Source organism: Molothrus ater, chromosome 10, assembly GCF_012460135.2.
Source record: "Molothrus ater isolate BHLD 08-10-18 breed brown headed cowbird chromosome 10, BPBGC_Mater_1.1, whole genome shotgun sequence".
In the NCBI taxonomy this organism is placed as follows: Eukaryota; Metazoa; Chordata; class Aves; order Passeriformes; family Icteridae; genus Molothrus; species Molothrus ater.
The window spans coordinates 18,912,730-18,934,610 of NC_050487.2; the positions used below are offsets into that span (position 1 = coordinate 18,912,730).

General features: G+C 42.7%; 3 protein-coding genes across 5 annotated transcripts; 1 reads left to right on the forward strand and 2 right to left on the reverse strand.

The window, feature by feature from the left end:
* Window positions 1–208: 208 nt before the first annotated feature.
* Window positions 209–4,551, reverse strand: NDUFB5 (NADH:ubiquinone oxidoreductase subunit B5). The gene is made up of 6 exons (XM_036389194.2): window positions 4,394–4,551; window positions 3,846–3,934; window positions 2,871–2,937; window positions 2,098–2,159; window positions 1,014–1,120; window positions 209–444 (listed from the first exon to the last, which is right to left on the reverse strand). Exons 1-6 carry the CDS (start codon window positions 4,533–4,535, stop codon window positions 324–326), a joined length of 588 nt encoding a protein of 195 aa, XP_036245087.1. The 5' UTR covers window positions 4,536–4,551; the 3' UTR covers window positions 209–323.
* A 241-nt stretch (window positions 4,552–4,792) lies between these two features.
* On the forward strand, window positions 4,793–8,925 carry MRPL47 (mitochondrial ribosomal protein L47). The gene is made up of 7 exons (XM_036389246.1): window positions 4,793–4,898; window positions 5,598–5,743; window positions 6,324–6,384; window positions 7,024–7,120; window positions 7,701–7,831; window positions 8,104–8,199; window positions 8,628–8,925. Exons 1-7 carry the CDS (start codon window positions 4,813–4,815, stop codon window positions 8,743–8,745), a joined length of 735 nt encoding a protein of 244 aa, XP_036245139.1. The 5' UTR covers window positions 4,793–4,812; the 3' UTR covers window positions 8,746–8,925.
* Window positions 8,926–10,111: 1,186 nt separating this feature from the next.
* ACTL6A (actin like 6A) lies at window positions 10,112–19,658 on the reverse strand. Of its 3 annotated transcripts, XM_036389102.2 has the most exons (14): window positions 19,578–19,657; window positions 18,694–18,770; window positions 18,321–18,495; window positions 17,851–17,951; window positions 16,511–16,608; window positions 15,735–15,829; window positions 15,401–15,507; window positions 15,226–15,315; window positions 14,978–15,039; window positions 14,540–14,654; window positions 14,112–14,192; window positions 13,070–13,165; window positions 11,973–12,059; window positions 10,112–11,381 (listed from the first exon to the last, which is right to left on the reverse strand). In XM_036389102.2, the coding sequence occupies exons 1-14, from the start codon at window positions 19,600–19,602 to the stop codon at window positions 11,301–11,303; spliced, it is 1,290 nt and encodes a 429-aa protein (XP_036244995.1). In that variant the 5' UTR covers window positions 19,603–19,657; the 3' UTR covers window positions 10,112–11,300. The 3 variants fall into 3 exon arrangements, with proteins under 3 accessions (XP_036244995.1, XP_036244993.1, XP_036244994.1); XM_036389100.2 differs by having other exon boundaries at window positions 18,321–18,770; window positions 19,578–19,658; XM_036389101.2 differs by lacking the exon at window positions 19,578–19,657 and having other exon boundaries at window positions 18,321–19,491.
* Window positions 19,659–21,881: the final 2,223 nt, after the last annotated feature.

A 21,881-nucleotide genomic window follows, 5' to 3' on the forward strand; every position in this document is an offset into this window, starting at 1 on the left:
AACTCTTAGCTTCTTGTATCTTTCACTTAAAACTATAAACACTAGAAATCACAAAATGGAAACTCATAGTACCGACGTGTTTCATGTACATATGTTCTGAAGGAAAGGAGCGCTTGTTGGCAATTGACATTAAAGCATTTTCACTGATTAACAGCTTTAATAGCTGTATGAGCTTAACTGCCACACAGTTTCTTTCAAGATACTGGAATCAACACAAACACCATTTATTCATTTCCATCAGCAAACAGCAGGATATCTGTTCCACAGCACAGTCACAATTTGTCGGTATGCACTGAAGACCTTGCACACTGCCCTAGAATTGTTTAATTGTCAGGTGTGGCTTTCATAGAATTGTCAACAAGATTTTTGTCAGGTGTTTCGTAATGGTACCAAGGCCCATCTCCCCGGTGTCTCATCAGTCTGCGTGCCTCCAACTCCAGCAGCCTAAAAAAAAAGCAATAGACACCCTCAGCATGAAGTTTGTTGATGTTGAACATTACTGACAAAGCAATGATTTTAGCATCAATGGTTTATAAATACTGCTGAAGCATAGGTAGGACCAAAATATGAAGGGTTCAGCTAAGACATGAGCTATTAAATCTTTTAATTTTGTTGTTTTGTTGTGGTTTTTTTTCCAGCAAGTCATTCCACAAAGGAGTAATAAAAATACTGGCAGTTGTGTCACAGGTTCTTCTCTAAGAACATTAGAGCATTAGCAGGGGCAAAAAGAGCTCCATTTGCTGATTCGGGAAGACAAAGACAGAGCTACACCTTCATAAATACCAAGTGTTTTGAAGACCCCCCCGCCCTTGGATTGTTCTGGTAACCTGAATCCTGAGAGGGCAGCGATAACAGATCCTGTGACTCCCACTCTGGCAGCAGCCAGGGCAGGCAGCACTCAGGGGACACATGAAAGCACTTTATGTCAGCATCCAGCTCAGTATGTCATGCAAAATCAAAGAGTCAGCTCCAGTATGGATCAGGATTTTAACCCCCCCAACTACAGAGCATACCTCAGCTCAGATTTCCTCACTTCCACATCAAGCAGGGCCATGTCCTTCTCATAGTTCTTCTCAGGGGGGTCAAGTACATAACGAGCTATCCAGCGGGTTATGGGGTGCTGGAAAACATAACAGCAGAAATTGTCTGAGCAATTTCCAAAAAGAAATGTCACCTTGTGTATCCACAGTCCTGAAAAGATGGCATGGACACCATGAGTGCTGCCATTCATATCATAACAGTAAAGTTACAAACATGCACAACTACTTGTGAGATCAGAACCCTAAAAAGTCGTATTTCTTTTGCAATCCTTAATGCCAAGATAACCTGCAGATGACTGTTCTACAGCAAAAATAAAGTTTAACAGAAGATATAGTTTATTTTCTTTCTGTTAAAGTTCCTTAAACTGCCACAGTAATCACAGAAGTGGACTCCAAATCTTACTGTAATCAGCAACATTTCAAAATTCTGCTTCTACATAGAGGACATTTCACTAGGAACAAAAGTCTAAATTAGTTGAAACAGTCACAATAATATTGCTGAATTCAATTACTTCCTATGAGAAACAAAACAGTGCTAGCAGCAAGAAGCCAGGGACTAATTTTAAGAAAATACAATTAAATTGAAACCACACAACCTTGAATTTGTGACTATAAAAATCTTCAATTCACGATCCAAAAGTGTGTGTGATATGGGACTTTAAAACAATACTGGCAAACAACACAAAAGAAAGAAATGTCACTTTAAACTCCAGTTTCTTAAGACATTGTAGAAAAAAAATAAAGACAAAACCTGCATGGTATGAATGCAGAGGACTTTTCTTACTATTTAGGAATATTATAGAAAAATTCTTGGCATACAGTGTCAGCAGTTTACTGCATACAGAACATTTTCATCTGCTTGTATCATTAAAGAGATTTCCAACAGCATTTTACATGTTCCATAAAGCCACAAAAAGTTTACCAAAATCAGAACTGCACTATTTGAGTTTTACTACACTGACAGACATCATCATACTCCATTCATTTTACTCCCAAAAGTATCAATCAAGAGAAAGGCTGTCCATAACATGCCCACCCTTTTACATGTTACACTCACTTTGTAGTATTCCCAGTGCTCTGGAACATAACCTTCAGGAATCTCTGCAAGTTCAGCTTCACCTGACAAGGAAAGGAGGGAAGGAATATTTAACTCTATGATTATTTTCCCAAGCTACCTTATATTCTGCTTTTCAGATAAGGAAAAGATCATTATTCCACATAGAGAGTACTAAATCCCTCAGTGTGAGCTCTATTCAGAAAAATTGAACTTGCAATTTTTGCAGATACATCACACTGCAAATACATATTCACAGATTTTAAGTGACACACCAAAATGGTAAAATTAGCAGCTGTATAGAAGAAACAACTTGGATCAAGTCCACAGAAATACCCTTAAAATACAAGAGCTGAAAGCATGGACTTTTCCTGATTTCTCTATTAAATTAATTACATATCATTACAGCAGGACATTTAACACATGTATTGCCAGGCAGAATTTTGGCATCTTTGCTAGATAAAAAGCCAGAGTTGTAGTCTTGTTAAAGCAAGTTACTAAACTTCACTGATGTTTGAAAGACTGCTAGAAGAGAGAATGGGTTTTTGTTTGTTTTTTTTTTTTAATGTGATAAACTTTTTTTAAAAAGCAACAACTACAGCAAATATACTGGGAACATTTTCTATGTACTTATACAATATCACTGTATTTGTTAGGCCTGTTCCATGGTCTTCCAAGGAGACAGCCCTAAAAGAGTGCTTTTTCTCTATCCAGCATGCTTAATTATCATTTAATAACTCTGACTGTACTTTGCTTGGCCATGACAGAGCACTCACCGATGAAGATGTTGATGTATGTTAAGAGCACAGCCACTGGTATTCCCGTCAGGAATAAATAGTATCTCTGTAGAGGGGATAAAAACAGTCAGTGTGGGAAACTCAGAACCCTGACAAAATTTACATGAGATCTGAAAATATCTGAAAACAGTCAACAGCCAATAACTCTGAGATTTGCACTTCTAGGCTGGAAAGGGATGTTATGTGTAAACGCTGCTGATTGCAGTGAGTTCATTAATGAACAGAACACACAAAAGTGATGCTGTGTCAGCCCTGAGCCTGTTCTGGTCAGTTCCCATCTCCCAGCGAGGTCAGTCTGTGCAGCAGCAAGCAGCAACACCTCCCTGAAATCCCTCAGCATCTTGGCATGGCTGGCTCCAGCTGCAATCAGCACTGACAGCAAAGCAAGAATCCAACACCAGTGCAGCCACTGTGGGCTCTGTAGCTGAAGAAAGCAGAGAAATGAGTCCTGATCACATGAAGGGAGTTGTATCAAATCAGCTCTTGCTGCTTATAAAAGGATTTATCCAAAACCTGACTTTGGAGGGGTCAAACTCAGGTCAGGCTTCCAAAATCTCATCTCTGTTGTTAGTGGTGTAGATAAATGAAGGCAAACCCTGCAGCAGAGTAACTGATATGTTTCAAAAAGCAGGATGGAGCAGAAAGCATTTGTGGGTCATGCATATATGAACACAGACATGTAATTTAAGAATGCTACCACAGCAGTAATTTAAGTACCTATCACAACCTTTGCTATACAGCCAGTCTTTGAACTTCATCTGGCCCTGATTTTACAGCATTTCACCAAAAAAATTCTTAAAGAGGACCTGAAATTCTTGTTTATGTAAATAGTGCCAGTCACATTTTAGACGCTATCAAATAAACAACAGAGGAAATTGTATTTTAGACACTCTTACACCATTTGCAAGTGATGTGCTACACTGAATGCAATAATACATTTGATTTTTAACTCACCAACAAGCTCAGAAATCGAGAATCATAAAAACTTGTTGCCTTGATGATAAACATTCTCTTCCCATGGTCACCACTGTGCCGTACAGGAACTGAAAATTGAACCAGAGTATTATGGTTTTGTACTCCATTGGTGCTTATGCCAGGACAAGGTCAAACATACGTGAGAAAGGAAAATAAAAAGAAGAGTGTACAACAGCAGCTGAGTTTTCTGCAGTTTGCCTAAAGGAATTTCGTATTTTGTTAGCATTAACCTATTTTTCTTCTAACTATAAACAGAGGTCTATGCCCACCTGTAAGCGCCGACACGTGAATCAGTGAATGTCACCATACAGGGCCGAGTAAATGGACAATTGCAGTGCCAGGAGGGTCGGCCTCCCGCCCGTTTCCATCCATTTTTTTACCCAAACCTGGCAGTTTTCCATAGGAACGGGGGCACAACGAGAAGCTGCTCAGCCCCCGGCGCTCCCGCGGCCTCCGGGAGGGCACCTCTGCCCCGCTCCGCAAGGTCACCCGGCCCCCGCCCCGCCGCTCCCCCGCCGGGGCCGTACCGAGGGTGCCGGGGAGGCGGGGGCCGATGCCGGTGATCCCAGTGACCCCGGTGGTCCCGGTGATCCCGGCGGTCCCGGCGCTGCCCGCCCGCCGCGCCGCCCAGGCCGCGGCCGCCCGCAGCACCCGGCTCATGGCCGCCATGGCTGGGACTGGCACGGGGCGGGGCCGGCCGCGCCGCTTCCCCTCGCGGGGTGAAGCCGGCGGCTGCCATCATGGGAAAGGGCAAAGCCTTCCCAGTGCCCCCGGCGCAGTGGGACCGCACGGAGGTGAAGCCGCGCGGACGCCATGCTGGAAAAGGGCAGAGCCTTCCCTGTGCTCCATGTAGCTCTGGAGAGCGAGGGTGAGGCCGGGCTGACGCCATCTTGGGAAAGGGCAGCTCCCGCCCCGTGCCCCCGGCGCCGTGGGAGGACGCGGGGCGATGGCGGCGGCCGCGGCCATGGCCGCGCTGGGCCGGAGCCTCACGGCCGCGCTCCGCCTGCCCCGGGCTCGGCCGGGACTCCCCGGGTACGCACCGCGCCGGGCGGACTCGGGCTCAGGCACGGAGGGGCGGGCGCGGTTCCCGGGAGGAAGGAGAGCCTGTGGCGGGAGGCGGGTGTCTGTGCGTCCCGGTGTCCGTGTGTCCCGGCTCCGCCAGCTTGAGGGCTGCAGTGTGGAGTATGGCCGCAGGCAGCGTGTAAGGGCAGCACCAAGCGGCTCCCTGGGCCTGTAGAATCCTGCAGGGAATTTGCTGGTGCGTTTTGTGCTTTCCCGGGTGTCCACAGCTTTTGCATTAAAGCCACGGGGGATTAGGGCGTGGATTCTCCCCCTCTGGAGCCACCCCAAAGCCACCTGGACGCGCCCCTGTGTCACCTTCTCCAGGTGACCCTGCTTTGGCAGGGGTGTTGCACTGCCTGATCTCCAGAGGTGCTTTCCTGCTAAAAGTTCCGTGCGTCCATGATGTACTCTTGTATAGCATAGCTCAGATTTATTCCTTAATTTTTAATTGCTTATTATCTCTAAGTCTAGAAAATTGACAATTAGATGAGATGAGAGAGAGGAGAAAACACCAAGATGACATCTTTGTGACTAACCAAAACTCTGCTTTTCCCCACATGCCGTGATCTCTCTGTAAGACCTGTGCCTTTGTGAATGAAACAAACATTCTCATTTAGCAGAATATTATTTTTCCTATCATACATAGTTTTCCTTCTAACTTTTATGCAGGATGGCACTCAATCTGTACCACAAGAATCCACCAAAAATTGAGACCCTCCATCAGGTGAAGTTCCTGCACACAACTGTGTCTCGGAGAGGTCTGGAGGAGTTTTTTGATGATCCAGGAAACTGGGGGGAAAAAACTGTAAAGTCTGGTGAGTTATATTTAGCATTTCTGATAGTGATCATTGAGCTGAAATCTGACCTGTTTTTTTTTGCTTTATAGGGAGCATTCATAGCGACGTAAAACTTATTTTTCTATGTATATCGTATTATTTTTCTATGCACATACATCCACTTGTTCATCTTTATGCCTGTTAATTTTTGCTGTGTGTATTCAGTGTCTATGAAAGCAAATAGCAACTCTGCAGCAAAATGTTTTGCTGTAAATCCTCTGCCTTGCTCTGAAATGAGAGTGTATCACAGAAGAGATGTGCTTTGATGAAATGTAAGTACTATGGAAGAAAACTAGTTCAGTGTCAAGATTCATCTGACAGCTTTCTGTGTTTCCAGCCTTTTACAAGCACAAATAAAACACTACTTATAATTGACTTTTTGTATTTTATTTTAAATGCAAAGCTGAATATCCTCAAGGATGGCTGTCCAAGCAGTAGTATTTTAAAAGTGGTCTTTATACTGTTGTGTCAGCTGAGCCTGATAGATGCATTTTTTATTTTCCAGAATAAGAGAGCTTTGTTTCATTAAATTAATGGTGGTTTTTTTTATCTCTTACAGGGGATTCATGGAATATAAAGCAGCTAAGGGGCAAGAGTAGTGAAGACTTGCATAAACTTTGGTAAGTAAGTAAGTTTTAGTGAAGAAGCTTCTCTTCTTTCAGAGCAGCCCTGCACATCAATAAAATGTGGCTGGTGAACTCATGATCCAGTAGCTTTAGTCTGGCACAGAGCCAGCTTTGGGCTGGGAGCAGCCCTGGTCCTGGCCCTGCTCAGAGCACAGAAGCTGCACTGCAGGTGGCTGTGGGACAGCTGTGTCTAGTTCAGAGGGCTCAGGTTTTGTACAAAACCCTCTGGGGTTGTTTGAGTGGGACCCACTTGGTTTTCAGTCCCTTCTGGTGGGGTGGGCACTCATTCCATCAGGGTGCTCAGGCCTGCATTTATTCTGATTTTAGAAGTTTCTGAAGCTGGAATAAGTTCAAGCTGAACTAAATCATTACTGTGAACAGCTTTTTCCTTGCTTTGTCTTGTCCTTTTCCTATGTACATGTGAGAAGAATCTGGCTTTGTCCAGGTAATGGAAACAACTTAAACTCTTCCCTCCTAAGTCCTCTTTATTCCAGACTAAGTAAACCTGTCACCCTCATTCTCCTCTTTTGTTTCATTATATGAAGCCAGCAGGATTTGGGATTGCAGACAGTAAGTGAATAACTGCTTAGCTATCCCAAAATCATTTTTTAATTACTGTGCTTTCTGCTCCAGGTATGTCCTGCTGAAAGAAAAGAACATGCTCTTAACTTTAGAGCAAGAGTCCAAACGACAGCGCAAGCCTATGCCAAGTCCAGAGCGCTTAGAAAAGGTACCTTTCTCATGCTACATAAAAACTGTAACTCTTAAGTAAAATTGCTGAAAGATCAAGTGTTTGTAAACTTGTTAAAAGACCTTTTTTTTTCAAATTATTTCCCTGATTTTAGTGTATGCACTAACTGCTCAAGTCATAATTTGGTCAAGGCAGCTTTCTCAGTGTCCAGTGGGCATTGCTGGGGCTGTGACCAGACTCCAGTGAAAACTAAAATAACCAACAGCCACTAAAAACCATAAGCAAATCTTCTGTTTGCTTCTCCTGCTTCCTTCTGACCCCTGCCTCAGAGCTTCCTATACTTGTGCATCAGCATTGGATCTGGTTTGATGCATCACCCAGCTGGTCTTTAATCAAGTATCAGACTGTCAGTTATTTCATATCTGTCCTGCTGTCAAATTAGGTTTTTGAAGCACCCATTCTTTACTGTTCTAGTACACAGGCCCTGCTGAGAGAGAACTCATGATCAAACTCCAGCATGTTTTACCTTTGTTTTCCCTTTAAATTTTGTCTTTGAGATCTTTTAAATTTTCAGCATTGCTTTTTCTTTGTGCATCCTGAAACTTTTTACCATTTCCAGGTAGAAACATCTATGAAAAATATAGATTTGGTTGTCAGAGAAAGAGAAATTGCTTTGAGGCTTTTACAGACGGGCCATGAAAAGCCAGTCCCTGGCGAGTGGAGACACGACTTCCTGGGACGCACCTTCTGGTATGGATTTAACCTTTGCTTTAATGGGGGAGTTTTTCTTGTGTCTCTCTCCCAGAAAATCCTTATCTAATCAAGGAAGGATGCATAGACTGTACAGAACACAGGAGACACAGTTACAAACCAAGCCAGCAAGAGCTGGAAAAATATACCCACATAGAAATTCTGCCATCTCCCAGACCACTTTATCACTGTACTTGAAACCAAGAGAAACTGGTAAAATCCTAGAATTAAGACATGTACATTCTGTAATCACTTTTATCTGTCTCCAACAGGTACAGTTACAAGGAATGGCCAATACCATGGCACTTGAACAAAAAACACAAAAAGAAGAGATTCTATTACTTACCTCATGTGAATCACTTCATCAGGTAAAAGGATTATTTTGACATTGAAAGTTATCTTCTGATCTGTTTGTGTCCTTATTCCACTTTAAAAGGAAAAAATAGCTGTAATCTTTCAGTTTTCAGCTACTAGACTGAAAATTAGGCTTTTTAAAATTACAGCTTGCTCTGTTTCTTTTTTTTTTCTGTTTCCACCTTAGTTACTAAGGTACATAGTTATGCAGTGGCACTGTAAAAGTAACTTCAAGTGCAGAATATCAGAAATCCTCCCAGACGCTGAACTTCCATAGAATTCAGAACCAGAGTAAAAATATTACTCTGCAGGCTTTTTACTTATCAGAAGCAAATGAACACTGAAGTTATTAATCACTGAGAGCCTCTATCTGACTGGGGGGAGCTCATTAAAGTGGTCTCAAGCTGGCTGAAAATGAACCACACCAACTTCTCTGTTTCAGACTCAGACTTGAAAAAAGCTTACGGAAAAGGGCAAGGCAGCAAAGCCTGGAGAGGACGAGGCGGAAGGTCTTGGAAAGGAAGTTCCCTGACATTGCTGTGAAATCCCAGAGCCAGTAGCAGGCTGGAAGAGCACTGCAAGCAACTGGTCAAGTGTCTGTGGAACATGAATCATGTTCTGGAACCACAAACAACTCCACTGAGCATTCCTGAGAGTCTCCATCTTTTTCTGTTTTTAATACAACATTTGACTTTAATTAAACTTGTGATCTGGAATTAAAAAGAAGCTTTGGTACCTAACTCAAATCATCTGATCTCTCTCGTTTACAGGAACAAATGTTGTGTTAGCCAGCTGTTACAAGAGTGAGAGATACATTAGAACAGTGAAGAGCAGCCACTGAGTGCCAGCTGACAGTAACGAGTGTAGGGGTAATATTTACCTGGTATAGTTTAACAAATGTGCATTAAAACCAGACAGAAACATGAGAGCATCTGAAGCTCACATAGGAGCCTTTTCCCTGATCATATTTTTCCTGCTACTTTCCTGAATATTTTCCCTGAGTTAAGGTAAGCTATGCAAGGTGTATTTGCTCTCTGCATAAATGCACTGGTAAATGGGCTCTTCAGTCTGCTGTGAGGAATTTTTTCCACTGCTTTAAGTCTAGATTCTTAGAAAGTATGGAATACTCAGCATGGGAACTTCGAATACAGTTGTCCTACCTTGATTTCTGTTACAATTCAAACACTTGTACAATGCTTTCTTGCACAGTGCAAAATGTTTGAAAGAAGGCTGCAGTAGTCTTCTATGAAATTGAAGTAGGTATACTGCTGTTGCTCTCAGTTGATGGAAACACCTTCACCTTTCACTTCAGGAAGGCTTTTAACTCCATATGTGGTCATCTAGAAATCTAGATTAAAGTCACAAATAGCAGTCTTTCAGGAAGCAAATGTGCTCAGCAGTATAATCTGGTAAAACACTGCAAGGGAACCAGTACTGTTTCCTCTATCTATCTCCAGCATTTGGACCTTCATCTTCTCTGCATCATTCAAAATTCCCACTGTTTAAACTCAGAATCTTTAGTGTGAGAAAACCTCCAGCAGTGTTTTACTCTCCCTCTGCTGCTGGAATATTAGCAGATATTACTACTGTACTGCAATTCTTTTAAGAGAAACAGAAGATAAAAGCTGATTTGGCATAATGAAATCTAAGCATGCCACAGGAGGAAAACTTAAAAACACCACCCCACTGCAATGCACTGAGGTAGCAGTTCAGTTGTGTTCCATGTTCCATCTCAATGGAAGCTGGACTGACTCTTTTTCTTCCACAATGACAACAGCTGGTGACATTGACAACAGTCAATGACAATGACTTTGCAGTTTGCCTCATTTTGCAAGAGAAATATGGTTTGTCAATAGCTTTGAAAATCTGATCAAGCAACTTTGTCTAAAGAGCAAATCAAGATTCTCATGATAAGACAAAAGCAGATTGGTTTGATAAATTACTTTATTATTTGGAGGTAATGTGAAACTTTTCAAATACAGGCCTCATAATTATTTACCCACAAGATCTTTTAGGATACAAAAATGTAGCAGTACTGTTAATTTTTTTAGATCAGTTAAATGCTATTTGGTTTTCCACAGCTTTTGAGATAAGGAGCAAAACTTCATTATGTCCCAAAACAGATCACCACACCATTGTAAATTAAGCTTAAAAGCAACATTGAGCTGCATCTTGACAGCCAATTCCTGCTGAAAAAAAAAACTCATCCCCATTCCTGTGACCCTGAGTGCACGTTCCCCCTGCGAACACAGGCACTTACAGACCCTGCTGGGAGGCACAGGCGGAGCCACACACCACTTGGGGCTCCCTGCAGAGGGTCAAGCCACACACTGAAAGCTTCTGACTCTGCTCCCAGTCTTGGAGAGGCAATTCTTTGTCTCAATTTCCCTGTCCTGAACAGGCTTTGCTTCTCACCAACATCACAAAGGCATTAAATACATTCTTAGACATCAGGTGGAAAGCATCGCTTGCTTACTGAAATGAAAATGCTCCGTGATAAAAAAATTAACAAACCAGTGCTTAATATAACATTCACTCCATGGAATGTAACACTTCTGTGATACAGTAAAAGTTTACACTAAAATAGATTGCTGAATACAAACTTTCAACTTCTAGAACAGCAGAGTAACTTTCTCTGCAAGTACTCGCAAGCTTGCTCAAATATAAAAGACCAAATTTTATTTTTTAAGAGAAAACTGAGAGCAATTTAAGGCCAAATACCATCAAGGAAGACTAGTATGTGAAAGTAGACAAGAAATTAGACATGAGATAATTAATAAATAAGCACAGGCATTTGCAAGGTTATGCCTCTATCTATTAGCTAACCTGTAAAGCTGTTCCCAGGAAAAGATACTAGAGAAAATAGACATTTATACAAAATTATAAAATGCTTGTTACAGGAATTATTGCTTTACAAGGGACGTAAACATCCTTTTTCTATTATAGTACCAATTAGGTCTCTGAAAATTTCTAACTTTGTTAAAATGTAACTTGAATTATGCAAAAAACCCAATATAAACTTCCTACAAAAAGGAGTCCATCCCATTCCTGAGTATGCTAAAGCTATAAAACAGAAGGAGCACCGAGCAGGCAGCAGTTTTCACAGTAAAGAGGTCTAAGGACATTTTCTTTCTACACACTGTTTCCCTCCTTCTTCATACTCTTGTTTAGAAATCCACATCTGCTGGAAAGTACCCTACAAAAATAAAGAAACAAAAGCGACACACAATGAAAAAATATCAGAACACAAATGATGGTTAATTGAAACATGATTAGCAGGTTTTCCTAGGAGAGAAAAGAAGCAAGCCCTTACATTAAATTAAGTATTAGGACTTGACTGCTCAACTGTCTTCTCCTTGAGTTTTATTGCTAAGGGATTAAACTCCAGACAGGAAGTGCAGCACCAAATGCTGATTTCAGTCTCCCTTTCCCATGATGATAAATTACCCCCAAAAAGCATTTCAGTGCTCAGTAACTTGTAGAATTAACCTCAGGAATATGATGCAGAAACAGGTTTGCTACTTTCATGGTCTACTAGATACAGTCTAGAGAAAGTACATGTATTTCAAGGTTTTACCTTGCCACTAAAAATGGGAGAACATGGCAGGGTATGTTGTCACTGGAAACACTCACACCTCTTTTTAAAACAGATTCTCTTCCCCTTACCATGAGGATAGCCAAGATTATGATTATGTAGCACAGACTCTGCAATGCACACTTCTGGGCAATCAGATGTCTGGTGGCAGTGCTGTTCAGCACAGCAAAGCAGTAACACAGGTTTACTAACCAAAGAAGCCAGAATGGAGCCCCCAATCCAGGAGCTGAACCTCCTCTCCACAGTGGTGTTGTTGGCTATCAACTTCAGGCGCATGCTCTGCACAGAAAGGGAGCAAATGTCACACAAATGTAAGCTGGTGACCTTCAGGGACAAGCAGCACAAGGAACCTGCTGTCTATACCAATATCACCTGAAAAAGGTCCATTTTAGTACATCTGCAATACTGCTCATCTGCCCTGCATTTACAATTCAAAACAGCCACAGTGGAACAGGAAATATGGTTTTTACCTTGTCTACAAACAGCAGATGGTTAAGGCAAGGAATGGGGCAGGTGGAGAGCAATAATATCACAGTGTAGTGTCATCTCCAACACTGCACTGGGACTAAAATGGCTTCTATTGCTAGACTTAAGTCATCTAGTCTTACTTGGATCCATTCATTCCTTTTGCTTTCAAAATGCCTTACAGCAATAAAATCTTTGAATTTCAATGGCTCCTCCTCAGCTATTATAAGCAGTGAATACATTTCTCAGTTTCTCCTAACATTCATCATGACAGAGTTGTCCCAAGCAGAACATTTTTGCTTGAATACTACAATTCAAGAAATATCATAATCTGTATCTACTCTCAGATGCAAGGTACCAATACTTTCTTCGACATCAAGTGATTAAAAAATATATAAATATGTAACTCATAGACAAAACCTGGTGATTTAGGTTGTCTGCAGAATCAAGGAAAAACAATTGCCACAACAAAGTGACCTCAGGCAGAATGACTGAACGTGCCTCAAGTTAGTCAGCAACACTGCAAAAGAGAGACCATCAAGAGAAATACTGGCTGTTGCTTGAGGACAATTACAGAACTTAGGATCACAATCTGAGAGCCAGAGTGGAGCAGTAAAATGCTCAAGGAATACTGGAGTTTATTCTGTATGAAACTCCTCAAGAATTCTTTCTTTTCTTTAGAGAGGGAGGTTTCTTAACCCTGCAGAAATCTATTCAGCTGTCAGGTTCCTAAGAATATCAAAGCCACAATATCCTTGTATACTTATATTTCAGAAAAATAAAATGTTAAGTACTCAATGCAGGAATGGAAGGAGTTGTTTTACCGGTGGGGTTTTCTGAGACAGTTCCCTGTTCAATCTGTCTGTGAAACTCTGTATTAGAGTGTTTCCTCCTGCTACAATCACACTGCCATAGAGACCCTAAAAAGAGAAAAAAAAAAAAAACAAACCTAGAGCTTTAACTTGGAAATCATTCTGGAAACAGCTCTTTCTCACAATAGAGAGGGGTGGTGCGAGAATGTAAAGTCAACAACAACAACAACAATACATCACTTGATGCCAACAATATTACCTCTCCCAATTCAATTTATTATTTAATCACTTAAAATATTGCAAGGCAGCTTAATAATAAACTACAAAAGGAAGGCAGAAGCCATATGTTCTACATGATTTCACTGAACAACTGCTACTATGGAGAATCCTCAACCTGTAGATCTCCTCTGTATGCAAATTGTTGAGCTTTTTACAGATGAATGCAACCTCAAAAGAAAACCCACAGGCCTGCAGCAGTTTTCTATCTCACTACTGCTGCAGTTGGTGAACACACACCATGGCCCAGCCCACTAAGCCCTCCTCAACACTGGTTAACAGAAAAAAATCGTTGAAAGAACTCTCATGCAATCTGCATCTAATTGACATCTGAGAAAGACAGCACATTAAAAATAATGTTTTCCTTTAGAACTTCTCTTCTTTATAAATTCCATGTTTGTTCTAAACATAACGATGTTTAGAACATACATGGAATCTGAAGATAAAAAATCTAAAGATAACACTCCAAGTTAGAAACATAAATGCTTATCTGAAGCCAGTCCAATCCAAATTATGCAGTGCCAGCCACAAAATCTGTGCATCAGATTTTTAAATACCAGTAGAAACAGTAAGTAAAAGGTCCTGATTTAGCATTTTGTAAGACAAAACACTAATGGTACATATCCCTATATAGAAATACATAATACTTACAGAATTATTCTAACATATCTATCATTATTCTAGGAAATCTCTTCACTTTGCTGTTCTAGTCCTAAAAACATGTATTGGCACAGAAATAGCTATGCCTTAAAATACTGCCTGGCTGAGTGGCACTTACCGGCCTGATATCTATATCACACATTCCAACGCTTGTTGTGACAACGTGGCTCACACCCAGCATCGTGTTACCAGATAAACCCTGCAGGGAAATTAGGAATCCACACATCACTGCTTCAAGAGAGCCAGGCATAGAAAAGCCCTGAATGAGCTGAATTTTACAAGTATTACTGGAGAGGGAGCTAAGCATTTTGTTAGGGAAGGAACAAAAATATCCCTGTTTTTCCAGTCAGCTCATGACCACCCAATCTGAACATTTCATCTTTCCCTTCCCCAGCCGTAATTCAAGACAGGCAAATTCTACCCCCAGGAGAACCCCACAGTGCAAATACATCCAAATCACAAGATTAAAAACGTTATACAAAAGAAAGCCATGTGATAGCCCAGTCATGCAGAGCCCTCCAATCACAGCTATCACAGTGGTTTTACCTTTACATTGGAAGGGTCAAACAATCCCTCAGGAATTTTCAGACGCTCAGCACCGAAGTCACAGTTGTAGCCATTGGGGAACTCGTAATGAACTGTTGGCATCTGTGCTGCCACCCTGGAGCATCAGACAGAAAGCAACACATTAAAGTGCTCTCTAAACAGGATGTCAAGTTATCTAAGCAGTGTTATAAACTAGAGTTCCAATGGGAATACTGTGATTCATAAGACTTCCACTTCCAATAATATTTATTATGATCTCATCTTGGAATATTCAACAAAAAACTATCACCTGGATATATGCAGTACTCTACTTTCATAAATCATCTATTTTTAGATAAAACCTTCTTCCATAACAAAACGAGCCAACAGCAGTGAACAGGCTGAGCACCACACACACAACTGGTAACTGATTTTACAAGAAAGAAGAAAGTAACATACTGTTCATCATAGGTTGAATCTGATACTTGGAGGACAGAAGCCTGGAAGTCCTGAATGACACACTGTGGAGTTAAAAATAACAAGAATTTATATGAATTTTAGTCTTCAATTTTATAAAATTTATAGAATTGGTACTAATTTTTCAAAGATTTTTCTCATTCTTCAAGAGAAAATGCTGATATACTTGCAAACAAAACTTATTTATGGAACACTCAGGGAGGTGAGAGCAGGAAGAATGACCTACTTACATTACACATGTAGTTGTGCCAAGACCTGGTGACCTGAGGCAACTTCTCTTTTCTCTTCCAATTTGCTGGCGACCCCTCACGGACTGCCTCCTGAGATTGCAGGGTACAAAGTCATTAGGTAAACATTTAAGCCTCTCCCCAAGACATCACTTACTAAATAAAGTCATTTTCCCACCTTTGAAGCAATCATATATGGAGGAATTATCTCTACGTTCATTTCCTGAAACAACTCCCGGCACTGCATAGTGATAAAGTCTCCTGCAAGTGGTGATTTTACAATACCTGGAAGGCAAAGAGAAGAGAGGATCCAAAATAAAAACCAAAACAACTAACCTGGAAAGTATCCAAATGATGAACAGACTCTCCCAACTATTTGTCAGTGAACACTATTAGGATTTTTTTTCCTTTTTAAGGGGGCACAGAGATGTAAAAGCAGTAACAAAACTGTGCAAACAGAAATCACTGTAATCACTTGATACTGCAGTGCTGATATCCATCAAAGTTTATACCTTGCTGAAGTACATATCCATCATGCACTGGAATAGCAGTGGTGTGTGTTGCTCCACTATCCAAGATGAGACCTGTAGATCTCCCATTAGCAAAACTAGTCAAAGTGATTAAGGAAAACATTGTCATTTTCACTTTAAAAAAAAGTGCTGCCATACAATTAAAACATAACTAGGAATGAGGACTCCAACATGTTATTCCTTTCCTCTACAAGGGGATTTGTGATTTTCCAGTGTGAACCATCTTTCTGTGAAGTGCAAAATCTCATAGAGAGAGCAGCATTTAACTTCCATCTGTGAACTAACTCAAGCTTTGGAGACACAAGGGTGAGACTTCATGACACTACTATGCAGCAAGCTCTAAGTACATCCAACTCATTTAGACTCGAAGCTGGAAACATATTATTAGTCAAAATAATCACAGGTATTCTTCTTAAGGCTATGAAAACGTCAAGCTCTAATTACTGTATTTAGCAATGTGGACACCACCATTTCAGGTCTGTAATATTCTTATCCATGGTATACAATGGAAAAAAACCATAATAAAAAAAAAAAAAGACTTTTACCCCAAGGACAGAGTCAGATTGGGAGAACTTCAAAGATCTAATGCCTTAAAGTTCAGAAAATGCATTTGTTTACTTCCTCCCTGGATCTTTATGGAAAAAATCAATTTTAAGAAAGTTAGGCAGGCTGTCATACTTGGAATTGCCTGGAAAAAGCTTACCATAATTTCCTGGGGGGAGGAAAATAAAACCATGCAGTGAAACTTCAAAGGATACGCTGTCAGAACAGCAGTTTTACATAAGAAAAAGGCCGGGATGTTGTAGTGTTCAAACATCAATTCCGTCAGTTTCTCACGCTTTGCCCTGGTATTCCACTAAAAAATAATAAACCCAAACCACAAGGAAGTGACCAAAAGGAAGCTGTGTTTGCACATTAATAGATTGCTAACACAAAAAAGAAGTTATTAGAAAAACTGCAGCCACAGTTTCCAATCATACCAAAATTCTACATAAATATGTTTCTAGTAATTTACTTCTTTAGAACGTTTTTCATTCCATTTATACTACAACACATCAATGTTTATCTGAACACAAAAGTGCTACACACCTTTCATGTTACAATCCATTTCTACACTTCTGCAGCTCTTTCAGTGTCAGGTTCCCAAAGAACTCTCTAAAGCAAGCACCCTGCCTTTTACAAGGGGGAAGATACATGAAGGAACTTGCCCAGTGGGAAGAAAAATAAATCCAGACTTTCCAGTTCCCAAAGTACCTTTCTACAGTTCTACTGTAGTTGTGATTAAGCCAGGATATATCTGAAATATTCAGCACATTACTGAAAATGTGAAGTTTTTTCCAAGTCAATGCAAGAAAGTAAGATGAGGTTTTTAAGGAGAATTTCAATGGGAATGTGTCTATTCAGACACCCACTGAGCCATCAAACAGCCACTGCAAATTCATCCACACTCCACAAGCTCTGATTCAACACAAGGGAACAATGAAATTCAACAAAATCCTTTTCACAAGGTTTTGTTAAAGAAAAGCATCACTTGTGTATGGCATGTCTACCTTTTCTACTCTGACTTCAAGATCTGCCTTCAAATGCTGAGCATTTTAAAATGACGGAAGACCTTGTCCAGATTTTCTCAGAAATTTGTATTCATCCACTTCAGCTGCCTTACAGGACAACTTACAGAAAGTAACACAGGAAAATTAAAACTTCTCCATCACAAATATTATTCTGTGTCACTTAATATTACTTGTAAAACTGAATGAAGCAAGATTTTTTATGGCTTTTTATTAAGTATAACTTAATATATAATACATCCAAACATCTTTCTTCTTTTTATTCTAGGCAGTAAAATTTCTTTTTTTAACTTTTGGCTTCTTTTCAGTAAGTGAAAAACAATAGCATATTGTAAATACTTTCTAAAAGAACTCCTATGAACTATTTCAAATTGAAGGTTTTCCAGAAGCTGTCCAAGTATTATAAAATTGTCACTTCTGTAGCTAAGTTTTAGCACTTGTCACCTACCAGCCATTGCCAGACTTCTCCAGGACTAATGTTTACAGAGTTATCAAAAAGATTTTCAAAATGCACAGCTGCTTTTACTCACTGGTGCTTCAGACATAAGGACAGGATGCAAACTTGCTTCAGATTTAATATGCATCTTGTAAGTGTGATCCAAAATCGCCTGGAAACTATCCCAGTCTTCAACTATAACAACATTGAGACAAACAGGTTAATGACTTCTAAGTTTTGTTCCATTTCATAAACACATAAAGGCTTTCCAATTTAGTCTTTTGCATAGAGCTCTTCAATCAAAAGCTGTCCTCAGCAGACACACACCTCCTCTAACAGATCTGCAGAACTCTCTTCCTCCACAATCACCATGACTTCAACAATTGTGCTGAAAGCCCACTAACACTGAAAACCAACCACATCTCCATGCAATTTGTAAAGCAGGAATTCTGTTCTTACAGCCTCTGTTGCTGTATATAACATCTGTCAACACAACCATAACTTCCTGCAGCTTGGCAATGCTATTTTTCTAAAATCAGGTAGAAAAAGACAAGAGCACCATACTCATTCCATTTTTTAAAGGTGAAATGGCTTCCATATTCTCCCTTGGAACTCTCAGGGCATTAGTGTCTATGTAGTAAGTCGGGCCCCCTTGTTTGCCTTTGTCACCATCTATCTCCATCAGAGTGCTGCCATTGTCCCTTTCTAGCACCACACCAATGGCTGTTGGAAAATCCACCTGCAAAGCAAGAGGCAAGCAGCACATAAGGATAAGTAATGTTCTGCAAGTTGGTGTTTTTCTCATAAATTCAGAAGTTTCTTTACACAATACAGTCAGAACAAACCCCAGTGCATTCGGAAGGGTTGTGACTCGCAAAGAAGACTTTTTAAGGCATAAATTCATGTTGAATTTCCATCGAGGCACAGATTCTCTCACCTTTGGGCAGTCCTCGCCTGCATAGCCTGCTCTCACTGTGTACGAGCCAATGTCAAAAACCAGAGCCCCAACTTCATCTGAAAAGATTGTTAATTAAGAATGGTTATTACACTCTTCTGCAAGCCTGACCTTTCCCTGCCCACTGCCTGCTTTAACGGGAAAGCAAGACAAGCAAACCAAGGGATCTTTTACAAAGCAAGGACAAACTTCTCCATTCAGAACTCCCGCTGCCAGAGCTATCGGAAAGCTGCAGACAGGCTTTAATTGGGGCATTGCAATCCCTCCGTTTGGCGTAAGGAAGAGAATTTTAGTAGAAAAGGGAAAACGTAGTAGCAGCTAAACGGATCGCGAGATAAAACTTTCAAGAAGTTCTAATTTAACAGTCACACGAAGCCAGGCGAGCGCAGAGCCCCCGCGGGTGATGAGGATGAGGAAGGTGGGACTGAAAACATCACCCGTGTGAGGGAAGGGGTCAGAGCGCCCATCCCTACGGGCCCGATCCCTGCTGATCTACGCACATCCTAAAGGAAACCTGTCGGAAAGGATCGGATGTCACAGGGGGTGTGCACAGGGGGTGTGCACAGGGGCTCGGGGCAACCCCACCCGGCTCCCAAAGTGCGGGAACCTTCTCCGGACCTTGGCACGGCGGATCCTGCCCAAGGCCGCGCTGCGAGCGGTCCCCGGCGGAGGCACCTCGGGGCCGCCAAGGACATAAACAACATAAACAACATAAACAAGGCCCGCCGCCTCCTCCTCCTCCTCACGCGTGGGACACGGAGGGGCCGCGGCAGCGCCGGGCCGGGCTGAGGGAGGCGGGAAGCGCCTGCCGGGGCCGCACGCGCCGCCTCGCGGGGCGGGGGAGGGGAGGGCGGCGCCGGACTCACCTCCCCCGTACACGCCGCCGCTCATGGCTGCCGCTGGGCCCGGCCCCGCCGTCCGCCGTGCCCGCGCCGCGCCGCCCGGCCCCGCTCCCCGCCTGCCCCGGTGTCCGCGGGCCCCGCGCTCCCCGCCCGCTCCTCTCGCCGCCGACCCAGCAACAAAAGCGCCCCGGCCACGCTCCCCGCCCGCGGCGCGGCCCGGCCCGCAGCGCCGTCGCCCGCCCGCCAATGGCAGCGCCGCGCGGGCAGAACCGGCCAATCGCGGCCGGCGGGAGGCGGGGCCTTGCCGTGGACAGCCAATCCTGAAGCCGGACGCGGAGGGCGGGCTAGGCGAGGGAGTGCAGGGCGGGGGGGCGGTGTGAGGGGAGCGGCGGCGGTGGCGGGAGGGGACGGGGAGAGGGCAGAGGAGGCGGGCGGTGAGAGGAGTGGGGCAGGTGAGCTGGGGACCGTGAGAGGACTCACAGAATGGTTCAGACGGAAAGGGACCACAGTGGATCCTCTGGTCGCACTTCCCTGCGCCAGCAGGGTCGTCCCAGAGCACGTGGCACAGGATTGTCCAGAGGGTTCTGGGGTATCTCCAGTGGGGGCGACTCCGCATCTTCTATGGGCAGTCCGTTCTAGTGAGCGGTCATTGCACAGGAAAGTTCTCTCTCATGTTCGGGTGGAACTTCCTGTACATCAGTTTCTGCCCGTTGTCTCTTGTTCTGTTGCTCAGCTCCACCTGAGAAGGGCCTGATCCATCCTTTGCCGACATTGTTGAGGTCACCCCCTCCCGAGGCTGAAGAGGCTCTGCTCCCTCAGCTTCTCGTGAAACACTCCAGTCCCTTTATCATCCTCTGCCAAGCGGCTCCCTGTCCTCTTGTATTGAGCCCAGAACTGGACATGGGGAAGGCTGCTGGGTTTGCTGGAGTGGGGAGAGGTGGCTTGTGAATCCTGAGGGCTCGCAGGGTGAACTCGCTGCCACATGAGGAGTGCGATGACTCCAGAGCATCGGCACTGTGGAAAGGAGCTGCTGCTCCTGGGCCCTCCCCAGTTCCACCTGACAGGAGGCTGTAACCTGCTGGGATCAGCCTCTTCTCCTGGGCAACCAGCCTCAGGAGCAGAGGATATAATCTCAAACTGTGCCAGGCACAGGCTGGACTCGGTCACAGAGATCTTTTCTAACCTAACTGATTCTGTGATTGCCCTGCTGCTGTCACTGCTCTGTTGGGCTCTTCCACTGAAATAAAAAGCTTTTGAAGCTTATCTTGATAACCCTGCCTCATGTTCCTTTCTTGCTTGGGGCAGAGCCCTTGGTCCCGGGGCTGGTGTGTTGGAGCTGGGCAGTTCAGCTGCCAGTTTTCCAGCTGAACTTGTAGTTAGGATTTCACATCGCCTTGTTTGGTGTCAGAGCACCCAGCCAAACCTGGTGTTCAGCCAGGACAGCCAGAGATGGGTAACTGTAAAGCTGTAGGAATTACAGAAAACAAAGGAAAGACCTCAGGCCTAACCAGCAGTTAGCATTAGAGAAGACTAAAATTTTAACTGGAGAACAAGGGAATTGGCTTAAAGAGCAAGTGTTCCTGGTGTGCACCTTTTTGAATTTTTTTGTGAGGTGGGTGTTTTTGGAGGGGATGGGAAGCTGTGTGTTCTTTTAAAGTTTACCTAAGATATGTAGCTTATTTTTGTAATACTGTAGCAAGAATCTTCAAGTGATTAGACTTAACCCGCCTAATACAATATTTTACTTATTACATTTACGTTTGACTATAAAGTTTTGGATAGCATAATGTGCAATCTCAATAGCACCTAATTATTGGACTATAAATGATAAAAAGAAGTGTTTCTTGTATTTTCACCATAAAACAAAAATTTATGGTGTGTCATTTTGTCTTACTTGGATGGGGAGTTCAGAACTTCCTACAAAACTTGAAGGATTTTTCCTAACCTGTGACTAAAGTTCAGTTATGCCTCCCTAAGTACACTGAATTTTATCAGGGAGGTGAAGAGAGATAAAACTGACGTTTGGTGTACCCAGTAGTTCTGGAAGCTGAATAAATTAGCTTGTTAAAGCTGTTGAGAATTTAGCAAATCACTACAAATCTCAGGAAACTTTCTGCTGGTGAAGAGGAAAAGCAGCCTAGGTGTGTGTTTGTACTGCAGCTCCTAAGATGCTGCAGTTAACATTGGGCTGGTGAACAGCAATCCCCCTTTAAGGGGGAGGGTGTCAAAACACAGGGAAAGTAGTAAAATCCAGCAGTTCCAAGGGACAACCACTTGGGTTGGGTTTTTTTTAAGCACAATTATGACAGTACAAGGAGGTTATTTGAT